The sequence below is a fragment of the Sinohyriopsis cumingii genome, chromosome 18 (genome assembly GCF_028554795.1).
Source record: "Sinohyriopsis cumingii isolate HCF-2022 chromosome 18, ASM2855479v2, whole genome shotgun sequence".
NCBI classification, from domain to species: domain Eukaryota; kingdom Metazoa; phylum Mollusca; class Bivalvia; order Unionida; family Unionidae; genus Sinohyriopsis; species Sinohyriopsis cumingii.
Window position 1 is genome coordinate 56,666,442 of NC_142978.1, and position 23,445 is coordinate 56,689,886.

At 34.1% G+C, this 23,445-nt stretch overlaps 1 protein-coding gene across 1 annotated transcript in view; it reads left to right on the forward strand.

Moving 5' to 3' along the window:
• The first annotated feature begins 850 nt into the window (after positions 1-850).
• Positions 851-23,445, forward strand: part of LOC149776698 (uncharacterized) — a 29,218-nt gene continuing 6,623 nt past the window's right edge. The window contains exons 1-25 of the mRNA XM_089941333.1: positions 851-1,066; positions 3,974-4,109; positions 4,766-4,861; positions 6,194-6,477; positions 7,194-7,323; positions 7,972-8,055; positions 8,688-8,917; positions 9,670-9,817; positions 10,679-10,911; positions 11,085-11,232; positions 11,791-11,880; positions 12,796-13,025; positions 13,849-13,996; positions 14,383-14,436; positions 14,871-15,103; positions 15,462-15,609; positions 16,168-16,257; positions 17,113-17,342; positions 18,169-18,316; positions 18,703-18,756; positions 19,191-19,423; positions 19,776-19,923; positions 20,381-20,488; positions 21,976-22,208; positions 23,285-23,432. Of these exons, the coding sequence (XP_089797459.1) occupies positions 851-1,066; positions 3,974-4,109; positions 4,766-4,861; positions 6,194-6,477; positions 7,194-7,323; positions 7,972-8,055; positions 8,688-8,917; positions 9,670-9,817; positions 10,679-10,911; positions 11,085-11,232; positions 11,791-11,880; positions 12,796-13,025; positions 13,849-13,996; positions 14,383-14,436; positions 14,871-15,103; positions 15,462-15,609; positions 16,168-16,257; positions 17,113-17,342; positions 18,169-18,316; positions 18,703-18,756; positions 19,191-19,423; positions 19,776-19,923; positions 20,381-20,488; positions 21,976-22,208; positions 23,285-23,432 (4,000 nt within the window). The remainder of the gene's footprint in view (positions 1,067-3,973; positions 4,110-4,765; positions 4,862-6,193; positions 6,478-7,193; positions 7,324-7,971; positions 8,056-8,687; positions 8,918-9,669; positions 9,818-10,678; positions 10,912-11,084; positions 11,233-11,790; positions 11,881-12,795; positions 13,026-13,848; positions 13,997-14,382; positions 14,437-14,870; positions 15,104-15,461; positions 15,610-16,167; positions 16,258-17,112; positions 17,343-18,168; positions 18,317-18,702; positions 18,757-19,190; positions 19,424-19,775; positions 19,924-20,380; positions 20,489-21,975; positions 22,209-23,284; positions 23,433-23,445) is intronic.

A 23,445-nucleotide genomic window follows, 5' to 3' on the forward strand; every position in this document is an offset into this window, starting at 1 on the left:
TGAATATTTGACTCTTGCAGTAAATAGCTGACTCAGGTATACTTAATGGTTAATGGAAGCCTGTTTAATGCCAACTGTTATCACATTTTATATCTGATCAAGTGTTATTATAAACGTATACGTACCCGATTGAAACCCTGCAAGTGTTATTGCATTTTATAAATATAAAACATAATATTTGGATCAGTTCCTCAATTCGTTATGATTAAATACGTGCGTCCAGAACGTAATGTCATCTAAGACAGAAAGTCTGCATGCAGAGTACATGGAGTTATTTTTTGTAACACAAAAAAGTATTTTGCTGTATTGTAACTTCTTGTACATACGTCTAGTAAAAGTAATACTCAGTAATTTGTTTGGTGAAAATTCAACGTGTTTGCTTGTGCAAACAACTTCCACACATTTATTGAGTCGAAATGTCAGTTATTGATTATTTTAGTTTGTTTGTAAAAATATTCTTTCGTTAATTTACCTACAATAAATAACAAATATGACTTAAAACAATTTCATGTTTACTACTATATTTTTGTAATTCGATATTTTTAGCATTTCAGCTTGATATTCGTAAGTTTCATTAAGAAAAATGACTAATAAGTAATACTCAGACATCACAATTTTGACATATTCCTCTAATATTTGTAGTGTTATATTTCCAGATCAGTTATAAGTATATTATTTAATGCAAAGTTATTTTCATGGAAATTTATATATTCGGGATAAAATATCTTTATTAGGCCTTCCCACACCGCAACCTACAACACCACCTTCACTAACGTCACCAAAAACAACAGCTAGAACCCCTTGTGCTCTGGAGGAGGGTATGGACTGGCAGAAATATTTGCCTAGTAGTATGATTGAAGTGGTGGGTCAAGAGGGTCTAAGCGATGACGAAAAGGACAAATTAAGAGTTGATGATGGCATACCATTCTCCGTCACACCAGGGACACAGATCCGCTATCTGCTGACCCCAGGGATATTCATCGGGAAACTTGTCTTCATGCCCAATAACAATGCTGCCTTTGTAACGATTACATACAGAAAAACAGGTTCTGATGACTGGATCACTGTAAGTGTTTTGTTTTGTTTTAGACTACCATATACATAAATGTTGGAGATTATGCAATGATAATAAATCGGTTGAAATTTGAAGAGGAATATGCAACTGTACCATTGTTTAGCGCTGATAATAGTTTCAATAAACTTATTATGGGGAAAATATAAAGAGACTGGTCTTCACATTAAAGTCATCTTGCATTTTTAATATAGTTTTCGAAAAATGACTTACAAGGTCAGTTAGGCATAATCATTTTTCTATAAAGACCGGAAAGTTCAAGATTAGGTATCATTTGGCTGTTTTTGTTTGCTTCATGGGAAATATGCCGAAAGCAGTCTATTTTGATAAAATGATCAACAAACTACTCTAGATAATTCTATGATTTAACAACATGTTTTCGTGATTCCAGGCAAACCTAATACAATACAATTCAGCTGTTTAGTTATTAACTCTTTTGGATTTGACGAGGTTCTAACGGTACAGTTCAATGTTTTCACTCTCCTGAATGAACTATATATTGAAAATATCTGGATATGAGAACCGAAATATTCTATCAATAGGACTGACGAAATATAAACTACAAATAACATATATTAAAATCATAGTGTTTTATTCTATCTATGTATCTATCTATCTATCGACTGCTGTATGATTAAATGAATGCGAATAATGTTTCAAACGTATCATTCCAGGAACTGTTTCAGTGTTTGTGTCCGTAAAAATGTTTTTTCATTCTGATAAATTTGCTTCTGATATTCATCTTGTAAAACGCATAAGCTACAAATAACACATTTATGTCTACAATGAATTAGATAATAATTAAAAAGGTCAAGATAACATGGTTTTTACTTATCTTGAAAGCCGGCTTCAACTTACTTTATATCATAATAGTAATTGTAACCCAATTTCTAAAGGATCCGATGTTTTCAATACTCAGGCTAGGATTTAAACAAGGTACACAATGAATTATCATATCCCCCTTAAATAAACACGATATCTTGGTATTAGTTAGGCCAATAAAAGCGTTGATCATGAGATGATTCATATTACTTTTTTATAATAAAGGCTTCATTTTTGCTGCAGAAAAATATGGCACGTGCGAACTTCTTTAGCTTGGCTGGTTGTAAACGATCATATCTTTTCAGCTAATTGAAAATCCGTCTGATACCCCAGATGTGCTTATCAACGAGAATTTGGAGGAAATCAAAGTTAGTTTTGATGTAGCACAAAATGCGAATGAAAACATGGCTGCTGACTTATCTATTTCTGGCTGTTATGAAGGTAACAACTGAAATAGTCTTGTATTCGTCCATGAATTAGCATCATTTATACTTGTAAAACCACATATTGTGTGATTGATTTAAGAAATTGCTATTGTCCCTTCAATTCCTCACTTTGATTGTTATCTGAAATAAAGTTTATATTGAGTAACATTTTTATGTATTCTTTATTCAGTTTTGCTGCATGATAGCTTATTGTTTTGATAATGCTAGCGAGAAATATTTGTGAATTCGAAGAATCGTTGCATTTTGCAAAATATCTCTAGTAATACACATATAATTGATCTAAAACATATCTAAAATATCGTTTCTTTTCCCCTGTGATAGAGGCCACTATATCATCAAAACCGTATACAACTAGCCCAAAAGGATCCACTACTCCAACATTCACAACACCTTCTGCAACCACGTTTAAAGCGACGACGCCCTGTTCTCTACAGAATGGGATGGACGATAACAGGCTTATCCCAAGCGACAGAATCCTGGTTATAAACAAAGACACTCAGGTTCTGCAGGATCTCTCACCAGAACAAAAAGATCTTCTTAGGACCGATAATGACAAACCGTTTCTACTATCCGAACCAGCGGTTATTGTTTACAGGCTAGCAAAATTAGACAAAGAACCAATTTACACGGAAGATGTACAATTTCCACCCCAAAACAATTTGAAGCAGGCCGTCGTATCCTTTAAAAGTACTGATGCTGATACTTGGCAAGATATTCCGGCAAGTTGATATTCTTTTTTCCCTATCTTGGCATTGTGGTAATACTGTCCATATTTTTAAAGTGACCACTAATTGTTTAATAGTGCATCGTGTAAGGGGCGCATTATTTAGCATATTCATCCATAAAAGAGCCAATTCCAGAACCTTGGCCCAAACAAAGAATGTTGGGAATAATTATAATATACTTTGAATGATGTTAATGAAGTACCAACGCCAAAAATATTATACATGAAAACAGCCAATGCCTTAGTTTTATTAACAGGCAATACGCTAGTAATTCGCGCCGTGAAAAGCTTAAAAGTGAATAAGATTTGAGCTTGTTATGGACTCAAATTACGTTAACGTATTTAAGTTAAGAAATATAATATATTTACCCCGACATATTCCAAATTACAAGGATAAATTATATGATATGAGTGAACTGTTGGATAGTTAGTAATTCTAAAGTGTTTTTTCCCGCCTAGTCGTTAACAATGTGTAAATATAGTTTGCTGGGTCGCACTAACAGTATCAATTCATTTATGTTTTCATACAAAGCCACAGTGATTATTCAGTAAAAAATATAATTAAGCTTACAAATATTATAAAAATTATTGTGACTCTAATAATTTTTACACCTGTTATTATGAACACATTTATGGCAATAAAATGACACTCTTCGTCTTTATTTTGAATTTTAGTAAATTGCACTGTATTTCATACCCTGAGGTAATTAATATATATTCATTTCTAATAATTGTTCTTTTGCATACCAGTACAATGCGTTTAAGCTTTCAGTATAAAATTATTTCTTAGTGTTCTTCGTCTCTTACTTCCATTTGGAAAGAAGACTGGCATTCACACTTCTATGTCTTACACTATTTCGGCTTTAAAACATGTAATTATTTGTATGAAACTCTATGTGATAATTTCAGTACGTGTCTGACGAATCAACAGTACCATCAGTGCCTATAAAGAAATATATTGTGGTGCTGAAAATCAGTTATGACGTCCCGATTGATGCCGCTAAATACATGGTTGGAGATGTATCAATCAGAGCATGCTTTGAGGGTAAGAGTAGAATACAATTAACCAATCGCTATAAGTCAGTCAAAACCTGACATTTTCTGGCCGGCAAAGGACTGACCAATTACATAATCAAAGACACACTGATATTTAGTTGGATATTCGGGCCTGATGTAATTGACATAGACTATATATCTTGTACAATTTCAACGGGTCACCATATTACTTACTTGCAACAAAGATTATTGAATTTAGCATTAGCTATTTAAATTGAATTCTAATTCCTGCAGAGGTAAAGGTAAAAATAAAAATATTGATTTGTTGTGTCCATTTACAATTTTTTGCTATGATGAAAGGTGAATGAAACGCAGATTAATATGTTTTCACCAGTATCCTACGACCACGTATGTATATACACATCCCAAATAAGTTCCCAGCTGAAAGATTTTGTTTGCAGAATTAGAAAATATTAAACGTTATTGTTATGGATAACCATTTTGTCGCCTATAGAAATTTAAAAAACGATATTGACGTTTTAACATAATATTCTGTGAAATCGGATAACAATATACACCAAGACTAAATGTACCGATAAACATCTATGTTTACGTATCTGTTGAATTATCTATGTATTAATTATTTGTCCCAACTCTAACGCTAAACATTTATTATTTAATTATAATTATATACGTTTGTCACAGAGCAAATTGCAACTACCACAAGTGGAATGACTTTCATCACAACTCCTTCGGAAGGACCAACATTCCCATCGACATCGCCAGTTGGAAGTACAACAGGTATGGACACACTAGATTGTCGTTGTACTATGTCAGAGAGAGAGAGAGAGAGAGAGAGAGAGAGAGAATTCAGCAGAAGTAGATTTATTTTTCCTCATCTCAGGAAAGAGTACTAACTTGGAATATAAGAGACAGTTTAGCCTTTGTGAGTGAAGAACAAAACGTAGACTAATATATTTTACTTAATGCCTATTATTGTTCTTTTATGTGAACTAACTTGATCTACAGTTTGAGAATTTTGGGAAAGGAGAGTTTAGCTAAATACCAAGGTAGCATGCATGCTTTATACTTTTATTGAAAAACAACCGTAATAAATGTGAATCTAAACATGTAAGGTCCACGTACAAATCGGGATTAAGGTTGTTTAGATGTTGTCATTTCATAATATTAATAGCAGATGGTAAAACTACACATATATTTTGTAGAAGGTATTGCTACTACGTACTCATGTAGTTGTCGGAATCTTTCGTGTATATATGTTTAACGTCAAGTACAGTATGCAGTGGTAGTTTTGATATATCCATTCTTTAAACTTACGCGGCCCAAACCTTGGAGGCCTCAGAGACGTTTCGATGAAACCGAAAATCATGGTGCCTCTTACATAACTGCAACGGTTCTGACTTAACTGTGTTGATATATAAACCGATTTAGTTCGTACGAATCACTGTTAGAAATATTTTTACTGCTCGTTGTCGAAATGTGTTTTCTGATTTTGCTGACAGCTTGGTCCGGACAAAAAGTAATATTTATTATGCCTAGATGGGTGCTAGGAAGCCTAGCTAAATTTAGTTTAAATGATTTTGGTCATAGGAGCGGAAACTATAACCCTCTGGCCTGTTTGTGTGTGAGAATTATTTTGTGTGCTGTCTGTATATATCGAAATTAATACAACATTAAAATGAAACCTTTTGCAATTATGCATAATAAGTAAACGTAGTAACATACGCCGTCATGCTAAACATGTCAAATGACAACAAGAAAAATGACACAGGTGATATTTCAGTTTGGTGCCCTGTCTTGGTAATATTGCCTCATAACAATCGAATGGTATCTGCTTTACAGTCGTTGGATCACTGACTGCACTGACTGTTCACAATACAGTACGATGTGTCACTTTTATCATGAGGAAACGTTGCTGCTAACACGTGCCATTGTGCCTGTTTTAATTTGGAGCATGATAATGGAGTAGGTCATATTTATTCTCATCATCGCATTGACAACAACATAGGTTACTAGAATTTCATAATAAACAATGGGTATTCTTATGAGGAACATAATAATAATAATAATAATAATAATAATAATAATAACTGACCTATATACTATCTTCAGGTCCTGTTCCATCTACTGAATGTATCCTGAAGAACGCCATGAGCAGACCATCACTCCTTCCTAATGATGCCATTCAAGTGATACCCAGTTTATACCAAAACAATATCGACTCTCTGCGATTCGAAGAAAAAGGTCCTTTGGTAGTTGACTCTAATACATTAGAGATAACAATAAACTTCATGGAGATTACAACAATAGGCATGATTGGACTGGCACTCGATAACAACGTCAAAGATATTGAAATAAATTACATCGATGCCCTAACCAAGGCGTTGACATCGGAGGTTCGTAATTATATGAATCTTGTATGTGCAATTCTCGTAAATATTATTATTATTATTATTATTGCGTATTTTATTCTCAAGGGTTCAACATGAATTTTGACCATTAAGTGAATACAGTTTCAACATGTAGTATTTGGTAATTTATTTGAGGCATTTCTCCGCCCATCAGAAAGATGTCAAAAATTAGGAAAGTTTAATTAAACATAATTAAGCATATTAAAGAAAAAGGGCATATATTTTATACAGCAAAGATTATTTTTTTAAGTTGCTCCTATATTGTAATTCAGTAATTAAGGTAGTGAATTAGACGGGAACACCACAATGAATTAGAAATCTTAATTAAACAAAATATTAATTTGAAGAGTGTATACTCTACAATTAATACATTTAAAAATAGTCAGTTACTGATAAGTTGAGATTTGTAAACCGGCAAGGAAGGAAACTATTATAAAGGAAATATTTAGTGTAATTAATATTCTCTAAAAAGTATATTGTTATTTATAGTTTCTTTCACTACAAACAAGAAAGCGACATTTTGTAAATTATAGTCTTAAGCATTTTATAATTAATTGATATTGTCCTTTTAGCAATGGTTATAAGTATCTTACAGTAAACGTTAAGGCCGAAAATGCACATTACACTTGTATCTAACAAATAGTTGAAGAGACGTTATATTGTGCCACAAATATTGACAAAGAATATTTTACTTTTTTTAGGTTTTCTATCATGTACAAAATACTATTGATGTTAAAAATGTACTTACTGATGAACTGACATTGGTCGTGCGAAGAGACAATCCCTCACAACCGATGGTCTTTGTGCTGAAGGTCTGGGCCTGTGTAGAAGGTAAGAAGTTTATATTTTGTCCACACCAAAGGTTTGAAAATATTTATCTGAAAAGTCAGAGATTTTATGTTGTTGCAAGTCATTGTTATATTCCCCGAGAATGCAGTGCATTTTATGATTGGTCTTATATATGTCAATGTAACGTATCTTTTGATTGGTCAAGAATAAAGATTTGTAGCATTAATATACTTGATATATAGTCAGAACCTTTGACGCTATTTGTTATCAGCAAGTGTTATGATCAACGGATCTGTACACTATTGCTGACAATTTGTTTCACAGATCCTCTGAAAACAGCTAAAACAAATTTTAATACCTGAATTTAAATTTGTCGATAAACATAAAAAGCTTGCTTACATTATTGTATTCTCTGTGTTATGCACGTGAAAAAAAAAGAGAGGTCTCAAATGAGATTTAATAGATACTACTACTAATATCAACATAAATTCCATCAAAATGTTGGATTTCTATTCGTAACGAAATACTTAAAGCATTAACACAATTTTTAATTATACGTGAAATTCAGAATCGTATGTACAATATAGTAATAAACCTTTCAATCAGAATTTATGAAGGTGTATAGACATAGATTTTGTGCTTTAAATCGCGAAATATGAAGTAAATTCTATTAAATTCTCATTCTATTAGAACTTACGACTACCAGTGCCAGAACAACTGTACGATTGCCGACAACAATTGTTACATCGCCAAGAACATTAGCAACAACAACAGGTTCGTAAATAAGACTTTATTTTATCTAAAGGTCTGAAACACTCATTGAGAACATTTGTTAACTTTACTTATGCTGTATGTAACATCTGTCTGTAGCGACACTAGCCTCAGCAGGACTTGTACATAGTTTCCAATAGCAGAATGTATCGTTGCGTTTACCGTATTTTCTTCAGCCTATTGATTGTCCTATAATTTTGCATCAAAAGACTTACTTACAGGTTTTCACACTTTCATTGTCTTATTCTTCGTAATATGAAATCTGCGGATTTACTTACATGAAGAACTGAAGAAAACAAAAAGAGTTTCACAGTCTCAGTGCTGCATTGACGTGAAGGTTGTGACGTACATTTCCTTATCGTTTTCATTGATGTAAGTAATGTTGCCAGTATGCATCTATTAATGGCGTCTCTCTTTATATATATATATATATATATATATATATATATATATATATATATATATATATATATATATATATATATTCATTTTCCTGGACCGATTCCCTTAGCGACCACTACGCATCAAACATATTTGACTTGCATGGGCTATGTACCAGTGTTTACATAAATCTCGTTCATGATTTCAGTTCTGGTCACCTTGAAAAAAATGTTATGTTTCATTTTGTATCATAGCTCAACCTGTGTGTGATGAGGTGATGACTCTCAGCAAAAAAGAAAACTCAGACCTTCTGTTCGCTACATCTGTACAAGCTCGAGATGCCTTGGAGAGCAAGTTTGTGGGATCGCCAGAAGAGAAAACACTGATTTATGTCTTGAAAAAAGAAATGAAAGTAGTTGAAATTTTCCTAGTTGTTGAGAGCGGAGTTGAGAAGGTTGTTGCCATAGTTGGATCCTCTCAAGTGGTAAGTGAAAGTGTTGTACCATGCCTTCTCAAATATTTTCTCATGACAAGCTCATACATGGTTTAAAACCCAATCGTATTCTAGATTTTAATTATCACATTTGAATTCAGTACGTTTTTCTCTATCGCTGTTAAGTTCAAACTTAATGAATAAATATCGTCCCCAATAGTCGCATCACAATGTACATTCTGTTATCATATACCGTGCTCAATTATCTACATGGATGAACATGAATGTAAAGCGTATTCTGGTAAAAGTGAGAAAACTAACTACGTTTTTAATGTAGGGTCCATCTAATCTAGAATATCGGATATATGGATGGATAACGTTGATGTTTAAGGACAGATTACGTTTTGATATTATAGCGTGCCTTGTTCAAGGACACATCAATGTACGCAAGGATTAATGCCAGATGAAAATTGCAAATGCCATCGCTTTAAGTGCCTTCCTAGGCATTCAAGTGAGAATCCTTCTTTGAATATAGGGATAAATTCTTTTATTTTTTAAAGGAGACCCAGAGAAAAATTGACCTTTGTCGTGATAAGCTAAGGAAATTGCTTGCACAAGAAGAATTTCATGGCGTTTACAAATGTTTTTCTATATATGTGTATCCATCATATACCTGCTTAGAAGCCAATCATAATTTGGTTATATAATAAAGGAAGCGATGTCGAGCATATAGAATAATAACAATACAATTAGAAATGGATTAATTATGATCACAATAATGGTCTTGTTTGTACATTTAAAAGGAGACAAGAATCAGCGAGCCAACTGCATCATCTGTGCTGGCAATAACTCTTCCTGGAGCTGTTGGTCTGACAGTGGCATTGACAATTTACCCACTGGGAAGTGAAGACGTTGTTGTTTCCGGTGTCTCTATTAAAGCATGCGTGGAAGGTACTATCTCTACTGCCACTTCTACTACTAATACTGCTACCATTGCTGCTGCTCCTTGTATGATAACGATATTGATGATGATGTTGATAATGATGGTAATACTAATGAAAAGATGACGAGACAAATTCTGTTATACGTATTCCCAAATAAAGCGATGATGTTAATTTAATTCTGGTATAAAGTCACGTGCCTTCCTTTCCTTCACACAACGGTGATATGTGTCATCTTTGTACATCATTTGATAAAACTACATCTTAAGCTGCACATGTATTTAGCTACTTATGTTGATAGTACTCCAGCCTTATTGCTGTACATTGAACTTAATAATAGCTCTATAAAAATGATAATATTATATTCACTGGCTCTTCTCTCCTTGTTTTATTCAGAAGTTATACCAACTACAGTTCCTGCAGTGACCACTACTGGAATCCCCACAACAAGTAAGTTTGAAAAAAAACTACACGTAAAGGATATGTATATGCATATACATTGTAGAAAGAAAAACAACGATGGCCATGCCTATAATCCTATGTTCTAGATGTAAAGAAATTAATCTTACATTTGGTGTGGTCCGTCAGTAGAATGGAAACTATGTTCGGATCTCATGATGAATTTTAAATTAAGTTTGCGAAGTATTCATAGACGAAACTATTGCCGAATTATTATGAAGATAAAAATGGATACGTTGGCAATGGTCACAGTGAGCCATTCTTAATTGGGAAAAATCCTTCTATAATATAGAAAACCGATGACATTTTGAAGAAATAAGAATTCATGAAGAAAATCCTCCGCCATGATATCGTAATTGTAAGTATAAATGAAACAATATAAAAATGAATATTTTCCACATTGTTTCTTCAGCTACTCGGGTTCCCTGTGACGAGCTGATGACCGTGGACAAGGTTGAAAACACAGACTTGCTGAAACCCACGTCAGATTCCGCCAAGGAAGCATTATCCGGCACGTTCACAGGCCCATCAGAGGAGATCTCTCTTTTGTACAACTTACCAGATAATCTAAAGATTGTCAACGTTCTGATTGTAGCGGAGAGGGGAGTAGAAAAAGTCATAGCTACAGTGGGACCTGCTCAATCGGTAATGGCTTATAGCAGTTTGAATCTTCATTGTTGGTACTTAATGTCCTATGCGATACGTGGCAAATTGAAATCTTAGAAGATGCGTTTACTTGAATTAATATTGCTTTAAAAGCAATCTTATTTTTTGAACATAATGTATATAACAAATAATATATTAATTCAACTTTATAGGAGATACCCGTTCCTGACCTCGGCACGCCTCTTACTCTAACATTCAGCTTCGCAGGAGTTGTAGCTGACTCGATAGAGCTGATAATTTATCCAAGGTCTGGAGAAGAACCTAAAGTGTCCGGTGTTGGATTAAGAGCCTGCTATGAGGGTGTGTAATAAAACCTTAGTCATACGGTATAAATCTTCACCTGTCCTAATATCATCATTATCGTAAAATTAGAAATATAGCGTATTTTTCATTAGGTAATTAGTGAATTTGATGTTACTAAACGTTCCTTTGAAAACCAGGTACACGTAACGTGAAACATCCTGGAAGGTAATAGTTGAACGTTTCTTAGTTAAGGAATTGATACACCAAGTCGGTAAATATGATTTTTGTAGGAACGTTACCTTGTAGCAAAACTGGTTATGCTAATTAGTTTAATCTGAATTACATCAAAAACAGTATCATTTAACTGGATACAATTGTGAGGAGACTAAAATAGCCGCTTTCACCCCGAAATTATATATATTGAGGTATCAACACAACTTTTGAATTATACTGCATATTCAGAACAGAAGGTACACTGTAGCAATAATATCTCACAAGAGAATTAATCCAGGTTTGCAACTAAATAAATATAACACGAACATGGCAGTTATATTGCAGGCCTATATGTAAGTCTGAGATAATTGAAGTAAGCTCATGTCTATTCCATTTTATCAGAAGTAACAACTCCCAGTGGAACAACGCCTACAGAATTGCCGACATCTGGTCCAACTGTTACATCGCCAGGAACACCTTCAACAACGCCTGGTTAGTTAATATATATATATATATATATATATATATATATATATATATATATATATATATATATATATATATATATATTTGTATATGTTAGTTTTAGAACACCGATTTATTAAAGCTAGTAACTTAACTTATATTAATGCAGTGGAAGTCAGTTTCACACAGTTGTCACAATGGTACTTGCAAACAACTTCTATTGGCAAAATACATAATTTCCGTCTTCAAAACATGCTGTACTTTCTTACGATGATTCTTTCCTTATAATTGTTAGGAGTAAATGATTGATGGACTTGCACAATTTGATTCTCGTGGCCTTTGTAATTGAACATTTATGCAGAAAATAGACACGAGTTATTACTGGAAAGGCTTTGAATAACACCACGTGTTTTCCTTCAATATATATACTCCATAAATAAAGGAATTGATACTGAGAAAACTTCACATGCAGAGATTTCCGTTGGATACTTGGGGCAAATATGTGACTATTTATTTTTAGAAATTTCAAAACTATATGAATAATGACAACAAAAGTGACAGATGTTCGGGATATGAAATATTCGTAACGGGTGTGTACATTTGTTTTTGTAGGTTTACGTTCAGACACATTAAGAATTTTAAGTCTTTTATCTCCATGAGGACACTATTGCGTCAAATGTCATTACACATATTTATTACGTTTGCTTTGAAAAGACTGAAAAATGTAGGAATGAAATCAATACGTTTGCTACCAGGATGTACTTGCGACTGAGCGTAAACATCACACGTCGCATTTACGTATATATGTATTGTGCATGGAACCCATCAGCTTAAAGCACATTTAGTCTGGACCGGCTGAAAAGCATAGCCTCAAACAGATCTCTTTTCTGACTTAAGTTACATTTCACTTGTAAGTATACTATGTTTCATTTTATACCATAGCTCAACCTGTGTGTGATGAGGTTATGACTCTCAGCAAGAAAGAAAACTCAGACCTTCTGTACGCTACATCTGTGTCAGCCCGAGATGCCTTGGAGAGCAAGTTTGTGGGATCGCCAGAAGAGAAAACACTGATTTATGTCTTGAAAAAAGAAATGAAAGTAGTTGAAATTTTCCTAGTTGTTGAGAGCGGAGTTGAAAAGGTTGTTGCCACAGTTGGATCCTCTCAAGTGGTAAGTGAAAGTGTTGTACCATGCCTTCTCAAATATTTTCTCATGACAAACTCATACATGGTTTAAAACCCAATCCTAATCTAGATTCTGATTATCACATTTGAATTCAGAACGTTTTCCTCTACCGCTGTTAAGCTCAAACTTAATGAATAAATATTGTCCTCACTAGTCGCATCACAGTGGAAATTCTGCTATCATACATCATTCTCAGTTATCTACACGGATGAACATGAATGTAAAGCGTATTCTGGTAAAAGTGCGAAAACTACGTTTCTAATGTAGGGTCCATCTAATCTAGAATATCGGATATATGGATGGATAACGTTGATGTTTAAAGACAGAGTACATTTTTATATTATAGCGTGCCTTGTTCAAGGACAGATCAATGTACACAAAGATTAATGCCGAATGAAAATTGCAAATGCTATTGCTTTAAGTGCCTTCCTAGGCATAATAGTGAGAATCACTCTTTGAATATATGGGTAATTTCTTTTGTTTTATTAAACAAGACCCAAATAGAATTATGGCTTTTGTCGTGATAAGTTAAGGAAATGGCTTGCACTAAGAAAGCTTAATCCGTGTTGGCAACTAAATAATTATCGTGCCTTCCTTTCCAGGCGTACATGTTAGCAATGGAGAATGCCATGGCATTTACAAATGTTTTTTTCTATATATGTGTATCCATCATATACCTGTTTAGAGGCCAATCATAATTTGGTTATTTAATAAAGGAAGCGAGGTCGAGCATATAGAATAATAACAATACAATGAGAAGTGGATTTATTATGATGACAATAATGGTGTTTGTTTGTATATTTAAAAGGAGACAAGAATCAGCGAGCCGACTGCATCATCTGTGCTGGCAATAAATCTTCCTGGAGCTGTTGGTCAAACGGTGACATTAACAATTTACCCACTGGGAAGTGAAGACGTTGTTGTTTCCGGTGTCTCTATTAAAGCATGCGTGGAAGGTACTATCTCTACTGCCACTTCTACTACTAATACTGCTACCATTGCTGCTGGTACTTGTATGATAACGATATTGATGATGATGTTGATAATGATGGTAATACTAATGAAAAGATGACTAGACAAATTCTGTTATACGTGTTCCCAAATAAAGCGATGATGTTAATTTAATTCTGGTATAAAGACACATGCCTTCCTTTCCTTCACACAACGGTGATATGTGTCATCTTTGTACATCATTTGATAAAACTACATCTTAAGCTGCACATGTATTTAGCTACTTATGTTGATAGTACTCCAGCCTTATTGCTGTACATTGAACTTAATAATAGCCCTATAAAAATGATAATATTATATTCACTGGCTCTTCTCTCCTTGTTTTATTCAGAGGTTACACCAACTACAGTTCCTGCAGTGACCACTACTGGAATCCCCACAACAAGTAAGTTTGAAATAAAGCTACATGTAAAGGATACGTACATGCATATACAGTGTAGAAAGAAAGACAACGATGGCCATGCTTATAATCCTATGTTCTACATGTAGAGATATTAGTCTTATATTTGGTGTGGTCCGTCAGTAGAATGGAAATTATGTTCGGATCTCATGCTAAATTGTAAATTAAGCTTGCGAAGTATTCATACACGAAGCTATTGCCGAATTAATGCGAATATAAAAATGGATACGTTGGTAATGGTCACCAATGTATATCACAGTGAGGCATTCTTAATTGGGAAAAATCGTTCTATAATATAGAAAACCGATGACATTTTGAAGAAATAATAATTCATGTAGAAAAGCCACCGTTATGATGTTGTAATTGTAAGTATAAATGAAACATTATAAACTGAATATTCACCATATTTGTTACTTCAGCTCCACCAGTTCCCTGTGACGAGTTGATGACCTTAGACAAGGATGAAAACGCAGACTTGCTGAAACCCACGTCAAATTCCGCCAATGAAGCACTATCCGGCACGTTCACAGGCCCATCGGAGGAGATCTCTCTTTTGTACAACTTACCAGATAATCTAAAGATTGTCAACGTTCTGATTGTAGCGGAGAGGGGAGTAGAAAAAGTCATAGCTAAAGTGGGACCTGCTGAATCGGTAATGGTTTACATCAGTTTGCATCATTACTGTTGGTCCTTAATGTGTTTTGCGATACCTGGCAAGTTGAAATCTTAGAAGATGCGTTTACTTGGCTTAATATTGTTTTGTTAAAGTTTGTTATTGATGAGTTTGAACCTACAGAGATGTATATGGGAATATCGATGATTAAGTTATCATTAACTGTAGCCCTGATGTATGCAACAATGTGGGCAAAATTGTTATAAATAATTATCGTTTGCAAATATCTGATGAAGATCGTTTCTATCAAAATGACTTTAGTAGAGAAAGAAATGGGGTAATCTTATTTTTTGAACATATTGTATATAATAAATAAGATATTAATTCAACTTTATAGGAGATACCCGTTCCTGACCTCGGCACGCCTCTTACTCTAACATTCAGCTTCGCAGGAGTTGTAGCTGACTCGATAGAGCTGATAATTTATCCAAGGTCTGGAGAAGAACCTAAAGTGTCCGGTGTTGGATTAAGAGCCTGCTATGAGGGTGTGTAATAAAACCTTAGTCATACGGTATAAATCTTCACCTGTCCTAATATCATCATTATCGTAAAATTAGAAATATAGCGTATTTTTCATTAGGTAATTAGTGAATTTGATGTTACTAAACGTTCCTTTGAAAACCAGGTACACGTAACGTGAAACATCCTGGAAGGTAATAGTTGAACGTTTCTTAGTTAAGGAATTGATACACCAAGTCGGTAAATATGATTTTTGTAGGAACGTTACCTTGTAGCAAAACTGGTTATGCTAATTAGTTTAATTTGAATTACATCAAAAACAGTATCATTTAATTGGTATACTATTGTAAGGAGACTAAAATAGCCGCTTTCACCCCGAAATTATATATATTGAAGTATCAACACAACTTTTGAATTATACTAGATATTCAGAACAGAAGGTACCATGTAGCAATAATATCTCACAAGAGAATTAATCCAGGTTTGCAACTAAATAAATATAACACGAACATGGCAGTTATATTGTAGGCCTATATGTAAGTCTGAGAAATTGAAGTAAGCTCATGTCTATTCCATTTTATCAGAAGTAACAACTCCCAGTGGAACAACGCCTACAGAATTGCCGACATCTGGTCCAACTGTTACATCGCCAGGAACACCTTCAACAACGCCTGGTTAGTTAATATATATATTTGCATATGTTAATTTTATAACACCGATTTATTAAAGCTAGTAACTTAACTTATATTAATGCAGTGGAAGTCAGTGGCACACAGTTGTCACAATGGTACTTGCAAACAACTTCTATTGGCAAAAGACATAATTTCCGTCTTCAAAACATGCTGTACTTTCTTACGATGATTCTTTCCTTATAATTGTTAGGAGTAAATGATTGATGGACTTGCACAATTTGATTCTCGTGGCCTTTGTAATTGAACATTTATACAGAAAACAGACACGAGTTATTACTGGAAAGGCTTTGAATAACACCACGTGTTTTCCTTCAATATATGTACTCCATAAATAAAGGAATTGATACTGAGAAAACTTCACATGCAGAGATTTCCGTTGGATACTTGGGGCAAATATGTGACTCTTTATTTTTAGAAATTTCAAAACTATATGAACAATGACAACAAAAGTGACAGATGTTCGGGATATGAAATATTCGTAACGGGTGTGTACATTTGTTTTTGTAGGTTTACGTTCAGACACATTAAGAATTTTAAGTCTTTTATCTCCATGAGGACACTATTGCGTCAAATGTCATTACACATATTTATTACGTTTGCTTTGAAAAGACTGAAAAATGTAGGAATAAAATCAATACGTTTGCTACCAGGATGTACTTGCGACTGAGCGTAAACATCACACGTCGCATTTACGTATATATGTATTGTGCATGGAACTCATCAGCTTAAAGCACATTTAGTCTGGACCGGCTGAAAAACATAGCCTCAAACAGATCTCTTTTCTGACTTAAGTTACATTTCACTTGTAAGTATACTATGTTTCATTTTATACCATAGCTCAACCTGTGTGTGATGAGGTTATGACTCTCAGCAAGAAAGAAAACTCAGACCTTCTGTACGCTACATCTGTGTCAGCCCGAGATGCCTTGGAGAGCAAGTTTGTGGGATCGCCAGAAGAGAAAACACTGATTTATGTCTTGAAAAAAGAAATGAAAGTAGTTGAAATTTTCCTAGTTGTTGAGAGCGGAGTTGAAAAGGTTGTTGCCACAGTTGGATCCTCTCAAGTGGTAAGTGAAAGTGTTGTACCATGCCTTCTCAAATATTTTCTCATGACAAACTCATACATGGTTTAAAACCCAATCCTAATCTAGATTCTGATTATCACATTTGAATTCAGAACGTTTTCCTCTACCGCTGTTAAGCTCAAACTTAATGAATAAATATTGTCCTCACTAGTCGCACCACAGTGGAAATTCTGCTCTCATACATCATTCTCAGTTATCTACACGGATGAACATGAATGTAAAGCGTATTCTGGTAAAAGTGCGAAAACTACGTTTCTAATGTAGGGTCCATCTAATCTAGAATATCGGACATATGGATGGATAACGTTGATGTTTAAAGACAGAGTACATTTTTATATTATAGCGTGCCTTGTTCAAGGACAGATCAATGTACACAAAGATTAATGCCGAATGAAAATTGCAAATGCTATTGCTTTAAGTGCCTTCCTAGGCATAATAGTGAGAATCACTCTTTGAATATATGGGTAATTTCTTTTGTTTTATTAAACAAGACCCAAATAGAATTATGGCTTTTGTCGTGATCAGCTAAGGAAATGGCTTGCACTAAGAAAGCTTAATCCGTGTTGGCAACTAAATAATTATCGTGTCTTCCTTTTCAGGCGTACATGTTAGCAATGGAGAATGCCATGGCATTTACAAATGTTTTTTTTTTATATATATGTGTATCCATCATATACCTGTTTAGAGGCCAATCATAATCTGGTTATTTAATAAAGGAAGCGAGGTCGAGGTTATAGAATAATAACAATACAATGAGAAGTGGATTTATTATGATGACAATAATGGTGTTTGTTTGTATATTTAAAAGGAGACAAGAATCAGCGAGCCGACTGCATCATCTGTGCTGGCAATAAATCTTCCTGGAGCTGTTGGTCAGACGGTGACATTAACAATTTACCCACTGGGAAGTGAAGACGTTGTTGTTTCCGGTGTCTCTATTAAAGCATGCGTGGAAGGTACTATCTCTACTGCCACTTCTACTACTAATACTGCTACCATTGCTGCTGGTACTTGTATGATAACGATATTGATGATGATGTTGATAATGATGTTAATACTAATGAAAAGATGACTAGACAAATTCTGTCATACCTGTTCTCAAATAAAACGATGGTGTTAGTTTAATTCTGGTATAAAGACACATGCCTTCCTTTCCTTCACACAACGGTGATATGTGTCATCTTTATACATCATTCTATAAAACTACATCTTAAGCTGCACATGTATTTAGCTACTTATGTTGATAGTACTCCAGCCTTATTGCTGTACATTGAACTTAATAATAGCTCTATAAACATGATAATATTATATTCACTGGCTCTTCTCTCCTTGTTTTATTCAGAAGTTATACCAACTACAGTTCCTGCAGTGACCACTACTGGAATCCCCACAACAAGTAAGTTTGAAATAAAGCTACATGTAAATGATACGTACATGCATATACAGCATAGAAAGAAAGACAACGATGGTCATGCTTATAATCCTATGTTCTACTTGTAGAGATATTATTCTTACATTTGGTGTGGTCCGTCAGTAGAATGGAAACCATGCTCGGATCTCATGCTAAATTGTAAATTAAGCTTGCGAAGTATTCATACACGAAGCTTTTGCCGAATTAATGCGAATATAAAGATGCATACGTTGGTAATGGTCACCAATGTATATGACAGTGAGGCATTCTTAATTGGGAAAAATCGTTCTATAATATAGAAAACCGATGACATTTTGAAGCAATAATAATTCATGTAGAAAAGCCACCGCCATGATGTTGTAATGTTGAGCATAAATGAAACATTATAAACTGAATATTCACCATATTTGTTGCTTCAGCTCCACCAGTTCCCTGTGACGAATTGATGACCGTAAACAAGGATGAAAACGCAGACTTGCTGAAACCCACGTCTAATTCCGCCAATGAAGCACTATCCGGCACGTTCACAGGCCCATCAGAGGAGATCTCTCTTTTGTACAACTTACCAGATAATCTAAAGATTGTCAACGTTCTGATTGTAGCGGAGAGTGGAGTAGAAAAAGTCATAGCTAAAGTGGGACCTTCTCAATTGGTAATGATTTACATCAGTTTGTATCGTTAGTGTTGGTCCTTAATGTGTTTTGCGATACCTGGCAAGTTGAAATCTTAGAAGATGCGTTACTTGGCTTAATATTGTTTTGTTAAAGTTTGTTATTGATGAGTTTGAAATTACACAGATGTATATGGGATTATCGATGATTAAGTTACCATTAACTGTAGCCCTAATGTATGCAACAATGTGGGCAAAATTGTTATAAATAATTATAGTTTGCAAATATCTGATGAAGATCGTTTCTATCAAAATGATTTTAGTAGAGAAAGAAATGCGGGAATCTTATTTTTTGAACATATATAATAAGTACGATATCTTTACAACTTTATAGGAGATACCCGTTCCTGATCTCGGCAAGCCTCTTACTCTAACATTCAGCTTATCAGGAGTTGTAGCTGAGTCGGTGGAGCTGAAAATCTATCCAAGGTCTGGAGAAGAGCCTCACGTGTCCGGTGTTGGATTAAGGGCTTGTTATGAGGGTATGTAATTACGCCTATGGCATAAAATGTAATCATGAATTTATCATGAAGGATTTATCTCCATTCCCTTCGATAATAAAAAATAATACTGGAAATTGTGTACCTCTGCTCTGTCATTTTATAAACATGTAAGTTGCATCGAGGAGATTATACAACATAATGAGAGAAGGTTATGCAACATATAATATGAGTCCAACATGTTTTGCAACATGTTCATGTGAGTCGAGCAAATTATGCAACACTTTAATGTGAAAACTTTATTGTGAGTCGCACAGGGTGTGCAACATGTTAATATGAGCCTAACAGGTGATTAAACATGTTAAAGTGATTTGAACAACATAATAGTGTGAGTCGGATAGGTTATGCAATATATTAGTGCGAATCGAGCACGTTATGCAACATAGAAGTTTCATTGGACTTGAAGTAAGAACATACTTTTCTTTTGTAATTTTACAAGAAGCAGGAACTCCCAGTATCACAACAGCTAGTCCAGTATCAACCAGCGGACCAGTCGTCACACCATCCGCAACAACTATACCAAGCACGACACCGAGAACATCAACAGGTTTGTGTAATAAGTTTTAAATCAGATTTTGTTAAAAAAACTTCGAATGATTCTTTCACGATTAATAGAGGTCAGACAAAACTAGTTGTCTCGGGAAAACTTGGCGTTTACTTGTATACACAGGAATAGACTATGTATAGTATTCTAAGGTTTTACGATAAAAATATAATCCCAGGTACTCATGGTTATAAGTTGGTGGAGTCATATAAGCAACACACACATACACACACACACACACACACACACACACATGTAGAATTTCGTTTTGTTCAAAATAAAATTTGCAATGCAAAATCCTTTAGCATGCATGGATTTATTTCTCGGCTAGTGTGATTAATGGCTTCATTACTACCTTTCTAAAGAAAGTTCTGAAATATTACTAAAGTTATATCACAAAGACGTTTTGAAAAGTTAAATTGTACATATACTGTTTGATGTAAAATTAATTATTCTTTTCACACATAATCGATGTTTTTAAATTTTCATTACATTTCATGGGCGGATTGATACACTCAATATTGGTGGGGTAGGGATAGGTGTAGAAACATAACAGAACGGTCCAACATACTTTAGAACGTACCATCCTTAAACAATAGATGTTGCGCAGAGATCTTGGTTTCAATGTATATTTTGTCCCGAATTTCATTAGTACATTTATGTGTCGGCATGCTTGCAATCTATTTCAGTAGCAGATGTTGCACCAAAAGTTCGGTTTTCATTGGAAAATAATCAATTCCTGATTTCTCCATCGTTTTCAGACTGACATGATAATAATAATGATGACAGTCAAAATCTTTATTTAAACAATTTTCTTACTATAAGTGATAAATATGTGTATCGTTTGTCGTTTGGTGTAATATGTATTCCATACTATACTGTGATATCACATTGCGACTAGTCCGGTTTTCCTCTGACCCTTGACACCCCAATTTTTATATTTGGACTTAATGTTGGGGATGTATTGTCGGAGTCCATTGCTTATCGAATAGATTGAATTCGCAGACACAATTTGGTGCCGTGACAGGGTAGCCGTTTACTAGCTGGCCTAGCAAACTTGAACGACCTTTCTTCGGGATATACCTGTATGAAATCGATATGAATACAATGTATTTTCTCAAAAATTGCGATCATATCATTTGTTATATATTTAAACTATCGACAGACGAGGCAAAACTACATATTTGATGAAATTTTGCCTGAATCTCTTCATTTGCATTCCTAGTCACATGACTACGCAAATCTCGCGACCTAAATGTCAGTGACATCAGAAGTCCACTAGTCTAAATAGCAGTCATAAATGTTGATTCACACTGTAAATGGAAAACGAAACTAGTTTCAAAAGTGATATCGCCCTTGAGGCGATAAAATGGTATCATTAATGTGGCAATATAATTTATTTCCTTGATATATTTCAATATCTCAACATTGCAAAAGATTTATGTTTCCAATCTTCTTGGTTATGTTGGTTTCTTTATGTTTTTTATTAGCAAAGCCACCAATCTGTGATGAAATAATGACTGTGAGCAAAGACGAAAACAACGACCTTCTCATGCCAGCATCACCTGAAGCACTAGAAGCTGTTGAAGGCATATTTAAAGGCCCCTCAGAAATACACAGTCTAATCTACAATCTTAAAGAGGAAATGAAACTTATTGATTTCTCGGTTCTTGTTTTGCGCAGTGTAGAAAAAATAGAGGTGAACGTTGGAAGTGCCAGCACGGTAAATATTTTTTATAATGTATTTTTAAAAGTAATTGGTCATATGTTAAGAAACTTTTGTGAATTATACATCAACTATAACAAAGATAAATTAACTTTTCACAATCTAAGATTAAAAAACGTTAGATGCAACAGATGCATTGATTCAAAACTTAAAGTCTTATTGTTAGTGTATCAGCGGTTTTGCTTTTGTTTCAGAATGTATCATTTTTTGGCATTATTTAACAAAAATGTTCTTTAATGTTATTTGCGTTAAATCTTAGCGGTCAAATATATTACGTTTTGAAGAAAAATTGTCAAGGAAATTAAGTGAACAAATGATTTGAGAAAAACAGACACAAGAAATCGCGATTGTCTTAATCAGAAAAAATTCTGATGGAAATTTCAGTTAGTTTTTTATTACAAAAGATTACTTTTTGTGCGTAAAATTTGTTTTTGTCGCCTACGTTTTGAAAGTAATTAAAATGTATTTCAATGTATCTTTGAAGGTTATTGTTATATCTTACAATATTTTAACAAATTTCGTAAAGAAAATATCATGGACCGACCAATTAATATGAATAACAAAATATACAATGCAAACACGAGTTTCGAAAGTAATGCAACAATTCTGGAAGTCATAAAACGTATAAAAAATAAGGGCGAAATTGGTTAGAATACAACCATCATTTATATACTATAATGCAAGGTGGAGACATCTGAGAATTTGTTGAATATACTTGTCCGCAAAATATTCTGTAAAAATTGCAAATAGAATACCTCTACCAGGTTTGATTTTTGTGTGCTTCATGCAAGTATAGCTTAAGTGTTTACATGGAATATGTCAGATTACTATTACATGGAATGGAATAAAGCACAAAATATTTGAAATACACGTTAGGAAAAGAAGTACTGGTCTATGATTGATATGGTGCTTATATCTGTTCGTTAGATCATGGAAGCGTAAATATATTCCAGGCTTAGTTGAAAAATCAAATAAATAATGGTGGTGTCAAAATGAGAGTGATTCAATATACCTACTATTTGGTACAATATTGCATTAAGTTACAGAAATAATGATATCTGTCTTGTTTTCAGGTGTTTTTCTGTGGCAATAAGCCTACACCATTACCTCTTACATTCCATCTGAAAGGCTTGAAAGCAGACAAAGTAGAATTGATTATTTACCCAAAAGATGGAGAAACGCCGGAAGTTTCTAATGTGCATCTGAGAGGTTGTTTTGAAGGTGAGACCTACAT